The sequence below is a fragment of the Saccoglossus kowalevskii genome, chromosome 6 (assembly GCF_978046115.1).
Source record: "Saccoglossus kowalevskii chromosome 6, keSacKowa6.1, whole genome shotgun sequence".
Taxonomy (NCBI): Eukaryota; Metazoa; Hemichordata; class Enteropneusta; family Harrimaniidae; genus Saccoglossus; species Saccoglossus kowalevskii.
The window spans coordinates 33,760,895-33,767,448 of NC_140646.1; the positions used below are offsets into that span (position 1 = coordinate 33,760,895).

Consider the following 6,554-nt stretch of genomic DNA (forward strand, 5'->3'; position numbering starts at 1 on the left):
CCAACAATGAACACTAGAAAATAAAGAGACATGTATGATGAAACCCATTAGTGTTACTTACTTTTTTAGCGCCAAGCTTTGCAGCCATCAATGCCAGCAAGGAATTGTCACTGACGGACAAGACAAGAGAATCAGCATTGATAAGCTGTCAAAAGAAACAAACAAAGACAACACAAGGTCATCATAGGTTTCTCAGTTAATGCAAGCTAGCTTTACATGGTTTAACAGTTTATCAAATCTTGTCAGATAAAATGAATGAAAACAACTATCTAATAATTGTAAATAATAAAGTTTGCACTAAGTTGTTGTTTTTTTTAAAAAAAAAAAAATGAAAGACATTTTCTTAATATTACACTTGATAAAATGGTTCAAAAGGTAAAACCTTTTTAAGCAGGCGTTCGAACTACCAATCACTATGTAAGGTAAAAGTGCTTAAATACACTAAAGTTGGTATTATAGTGCATTGTAGAGGAAGATATATTCACAAAGATTTATTTTAGTAAATCTGATGTTTCATGAATATTCAGGAAAATAAAAAAATACATTTCATTGTTAAAATTTACATAATCATTAGGCTTCAAATCAGCTTCCTATCTGGGTAATCTTATTAAGGGAAAAGTAGGAAATCAAAGGGGCGATGCACTGCGGACATCACCACGGTGGAGGTTGGCAGTCGCAGGTCGACCGCGGTTTATGCAAATGTATGCATAGATTCCATGATGCCGGCTGACCACGGCAATGTATGGTAGGCTCGCACGGCAATTCACACTTATTGTCATGATCATGAATGAACACAAAGAACTGGAAAATTAAAAGGATCACAAAGTTCCAATGAAAAATTAAATAAATTTGGCTGAGCCAAAGGCTTGGAAACTAGTCTATAATTGTTGGCAGAAGAACACTATTTTATTTTGCCTGAGCCTTGGAATGAAATCACAAAGCAATCCACAATGACATAATATAAAACTGTGATTGCATTATTTTGTGAATATACATCATGCATGGTCTCAGAAAATGTTTAGAAAGATTAATGTTTCGCGTAGACCAAATATAATCATGCAAAGTATAAATAAATTAAAAGTGTTTTAATACATAAAATTACATTGGTGAGAGGTCGCATTAAGGGACATGACAGTACAGTGAATTTGCCTGCAGTGGCCTTATATAATAAATTCCTACCTGTCTGAGAACTTTAGTATATTTCTGTTGTCGTGTTTCATCATTCAACATACCAATGCGCTGTCGACTCCATACCATACTGGCCAGGGACTCACATATCGGTCGTTCATCAGTCACTGTAGAGTCGTCTACCTGTTTGACATCAAACCAAATACAGTAATCATCATGGCTGCCGCTCAATCTTAAAGTTTCATCTGAAGTAGAAAGAGAAAGTCATTTAATACAGGATATATTCTTCAAGGAGATTTTTACTCTCAAGAGCTCTATCACTCAGTTATTGCCAAGTAGGATGCAGAAAATTGAAAAATATATATGAAATTTTTTGAGAATTTTTCGCTAGACAAACATAGCAATACATTACAAATAATCGATTACAAGTTCACATGATATCGGTAGCTTGTGGCCAAGATGACCGATTATACAGGGGTGATCATTGACAGAATCAAGTAGTACAGTCAACACATTGTACAGGGCTTGTTTATTACTAGTACCTGGGTTTTAATTTTGTTTATTTTGCTGATACATAAATCATAAATGCACTTAATTAAAACCCAGTTAATATGCAAAGTTAACAATAGGAAAACCTGAAACCTAGTGAACATTCATGATACATCAAAACCACTAAACTTAAAACCCAATGAACATATGCTTTGTTGTGGCTTCTTAGAATGTGATTACCTTTTTGAAAGTAAACTGCTTTTGGCAGATAATATGCAGCCTGTATCCAATGATCCCGCCATTGTGGCCATTCATCTTTACTTGGCATGGCCCAGTATGGTGTAGTGCTTAAGAGCACCTCACCCTTAGTGTCCATTTGTAAATCCCACCACATGAAAACAGCGTGACATCTACCAGTTTGCAGTACTTTCACCTCAACCGTATTGCTCCTATGCATTTGTATATTATACTTGTTGAATGGAAAATGTAATAACTCAACAGGCCTTGTGATTGGCTGAAATTGGTCACATCTCAATTCATCAAGGTGAAAATCATGTACTGAAGGTGCTCCTGGACAGCTTTCCATGTCTGCTGGAGGTATGATGTCATCGCCATTAGGCAGTTTGATTGGAAGAAGTTTGTGCCATTTCCAGATCATTTCAGATTCTACAACCTGTGCTATGACAGTAGCTGAACTGGGAACTGTAATGCAATCATCCTGTAACAAAAAATGAGATGCATATTTTCTGAAAGTGAACGGTGCTCAACAGAACAATCCAAAGATTCTATAAAGAGTAGCATTTCCACTATTTTCTCCAATTTTCTTGCTGTATGTAGATTATTTTTGAATGAAAACTGAATTACAGAACACACATCTTTGTGAGGAAAAGGGAATCATTCAGAATTATAGTGGTGTTTGAAAAAAAATTGAAATATGTTTGCACACTGACAAAAACTGAATTTGTCTCAAATTAAACTATGTAATCAAAGGTTGAGAAAGTTTAGCCTAACTTGTATGATTTCACATGTTCCCTATCCCATTGAATCAAATGGGAATATAACGGGAAAATTTATATTATTGTTTGGATTAATTTCTGTAATAAAGTACAATTTTTGCGGCTCAGTATTTGATTTTTTTTTTGAGATATGAAAAAATACATTCATCACAGAAATCAAAACAAAAATTGTCCAGTTACCCAAATTGTTTTCCAAATAGCATAGCATGTTATACCGACATTACTGAAAGTATAAATAAACCTCCATAAAATGTATCATACCTCAAGCAAGTGTTCTAAAGCATGCTTGTACGTGGGGAGAGCTCCTTCACCGATCAGTTCAGTGTCAAATACTTCAGTTGCCAGTATATTAGCCTTGAATGGCATATCCCCATCTGTTAAGAATTCAATATCATTTATGAGACAGAGTGAGAACGTATCAGCAGACATTATGCACTACCGTAAAAAAAAATGGTGCATTTACAATACAACCTGAAGCCAATCTTTTTGCAAGAATCAAACACAACCAAAGAGGGCACTGTTTTCAGAAATCAATTTGGAAAAACATTTTCTAGATAGATATTTTGACATCAATCAGTCATTCTTAATCAGTGTGGACTTTGCTCTTCAAGTGGTGTTAGTTGATTTAAATTCACTGCTAACACTATTGGTCAGTATGGTCAATACAGTACCGGGTAGTCCTTAGGGCCTAACTGCTGCCAACAATTAAAGTAATTTTATGTAGAACCATACATCTCCCACCTTCCTCATACACAAAGATCAAATTTTTTGACTGACTCAAAAAAAAAATGCCATAAAAAAAACACATCTTTTTTCAGTTTTAAAATTAAAAAAAATATAAAAAATACCTTGAGAACGCCAGAGCTAGAGACCAAAGCTATTCAAAAAATTGCCACCATACAAGATCAAATGAACAACTAATTTTTTAGGGTAAAACAGGTTAATAATAATTTGTTTTGTCAGATGTATCAATGCTTGTATTTAGTAGGTACTGATAATGTGTGATGTCCTGGCCAATCAGAAGAAACCGTATCATGTGATTTCCTCCTGGCCAATCAACAGGTATCACCACTTACCTGGACCAACAATCATTTCTGTTGATCTCTTGGAAACAACTTTTATCTTGTCCTGAAAGCCATTTAACTTGACTATCTTGACAGCAGTATGGGCCATAGGTACAAATGCCTACAATAAAACCAGATATATAATCAGACAGTGCACTCCTTTATGGGCACACAAATAAAGGTTTTGGCAATATGTATCAAGAGATCACAATCAGTCTGTGTTCTCCCTAGAAAATTAGAATAGAATATCAGCTAATTTACATAATATATGTTAATCACCTTTATTGTATTCATTGTTATGCTAAATTGGATCTATTGTTTATCTAAAATTAAACAGTTGGGAACCCCAGGAAGAACTCTGGGTCTATAGAGGGACTTAGAAATAACATAGAGGGCGCTATATTATATCCATCCTATCAGTTAAGATTAAATACATAGTTTTTAGAACAATTACAATCTCTTAACAAAAAGACTTTGAAATAACAGAACAAAATGCCAGTTTCCATACTGAATAGATGAAGTTACCTCACAAGCAGTAACCATATCAGCGCCAGCCTGTGCAGCCATCATAGATAGAAGTCCTGTACCGGTACCAATATCAAGTACATGTGCCTTTTCTCCGCGTTCATGGATTATTTTTACAGCTTCTTGTATAGCCACATAATATTTCTTGTTCTGCAAATCAAATCAGAACAGTCTAATATATTATCACTGGAAGATTAAAAAGAAAGCAAAGACTGGCCAAACATTTTTAAGAGGATGCATAAATGTACACAATCGTTATGAAGGCACAAACACTCACTTATCAGACTAGCCCTAAGTACAGTCCTGTAGGTTGGCCTCCTTCCGCTGATCATTCAGCCCCCACAGTCTTGAGAAGTCGCATAGACCGAGGATTTATGGTGGAGAACCACTCTGCAGTTTTCATGATTGTACCCAGCTAAAACATCTATCGACCAATCCAGCGATCACAAATACCTTTTTTGTGGCTGAAAAATGAACCTATAGTACTGGAACGTTGGAGAAAGCTAGTTTTACGCAACAAAACAACGGTTTGTTAATAAATACGTCAAGAGCAAGATGGCGGTGTATATTTTCGATTGTCGATTTGATCGACCCTATTGGGAAATCTTATGTAATTTCGTTTCCAGTTAAGTAATAGTTAGAGTATCGACCTGCCTATTTTTTTAACTGCAAAGCTGAATGCCTCTTAAATCGCCCGATACATTCCTTCACAATAGTGTTGAATTTCCGGTCTATGCGATTGTGGAAGCCAAATGATCAGCGGAAGAAGGCCAACCTACAGGACTTTACTCAGCGCGGCAGCAACAAAGCGCAGGTTACAGGTCAGGTTACAGGTTGTCGATCAATAAAATTTTTCTCAATATTTAATCTTCTTCACGATTTTTTTAATAACAGCGGTCACGATCCCGGGTCGTCCTTGTCGTCGAAAGTGATGGTCATTTAAGCTGAACTCAGACAACCTCGCTCGACGTCACAGGGAAATCTTCTGAGACCGCCATCTTCAACTGCGAATGCGGGGACGAACGTCTCGTCTAAAATATTAAACACAGGTCGTCTTGTTTTGCGACAACTCACACTGAAGCGACGCGACATCCGTATTCGTCAGTGAACGTCGAAGCTGTCTGAGTCAGCCTTTAGGGGTGAACCATTTGAGATCTTGGGGGGGAGGGCTTGGAAAATAAAAAGTTTGTCATTTTTTCTTGTATAAATCTTGTGTCAATTTTTTTACATTAATACCTATGCTTCCTAAAATGAATATTACGTTCTCTTTTTTCTACTTGGATTGATTTGGACATTTGTTTGTCCAAAATCTTCCAAGCCCCCCCCCCCCGATTTCAAATATTCCGCACCTTATCCACAATCCCTAATTGTAAAAATATTTTTAAAGTTAAATATTGAGAAAAATGTTATTGATCGACAACCTGTAACCTGACCTGTAACCTGCGTTTTGTTGCTGTCGGTACTCAGCGCTATTATCAGACGTCATCAGTTTGAAAGCCGGAGGAAAACATTCACTATACAATCACTGTCCTCCTGTTTTTTCATACTATTGGGCTTGTGATTTTTTTCTCGATGTCAACCATCACCATTTTTTTTCACAATCCTCAGCCTCTCCCCCTCCGATTTTAAAAGGGTTACCCCTAATTAAATGTATACATGAACTAGTACCCGTTCATGGTCGTGTAACATATCAGCATACGCCGAGCGAGCTACTTCTTGGTGGTAATCGTATTCTTGATCTTGCATCATCCATTCAATTGCACCCGTTGTTGGGTTCATCCGAGAGAAAAATGCGTCTCCTGTTATCTGGGTTGTCGTCGACATGCTGTTGCAAAAATTAACACCAGGATTGGCAGGAATCAGACGACTCAGTGTCGCACGCGTGCACGATACAGTCCTTGGCACAATGATAGTGGACAGGTTTGTCACTCGAACATATGATCGAGCGAACAATCCTATAGTGGAAATGTCTAGTTTCCGTATCTTGAACTGAAATGTTGAAAAGTCAATACAAACAACTAAATATGATGTTGACTACGACTCGCTACTTTCCATGGGCGCAGCCATTTTGAATGCACTTGCTCACGCGAGAAGTTGTGAGAAAACCGCTTCACTCGAGACTATAAACCAAAACCTTCCACTTAAAATTAATGAGCAAATGGAAGTAAAATTAAGCACATTATTGGTGTACTCTACTAAACATGTTTGTCTATGCATTACCATGACGCAAATCTTTCAATAGTATGATTAATTTCTTTCACATTCAATATCTTGTTGCTGAACTATATTCTCATGTATGGATGCGTTATGCGGTCAGCTGCCATAACTAAAA

At 36.7% G+C, this 6,554-nt stretch overlaps 1 protein-coding gene across 2 annotated transcripts in view; it reads right to left on the minus strand.

Annotated features, from left to right (window-relative positions):
• The window catches only part of LOC100372372 (protein arginine N-methyltransferase 7-like), an 11,437-nt gene extending 5,143 nt beyond the window's left edge, over positions 1-6,294 (minus strand). Inside the window, exons 1-7 of one of the 2 annotated variants that reach the window (XM_002735035.4) lie at positions 5,891-6,294; positions 4,223-4,372; positions 3,710-3,818; positions 2,895-3,007; positions 1,858-2,335; positions 1,180-1,373; positions 62-145 (exon numbers count right to left, since the gene is read on the minus strand). In XM_002735035.4, the coding sequence (XP_002735081.2) occupies positions 62-145; positions 1,180-1,373; positions 1,858-2,335; positions 2,895-3,007; positions 3,710-3,818; positions 4,223-4,372; positions 5,891-6,046 (1,284 nt within the window). In that variant the 5' untranslated portion in view covers positions 6,047-6,294. Of the gene's footprint in view, positions 1-61; positions 146-1,179; positions 1,374-1,857; positions 2,336-2,894; positions 3,008-3,709; positions 3,819-4,222; positions 4,373-4,499; positions 4,597-5,890 lie in introns of those variants that run through there. The other variant, XM_085500414.1, reaches the window with a different exon arrangement.
• Positions 6,295-6,554: the final 260 nt, after the last annotated feature.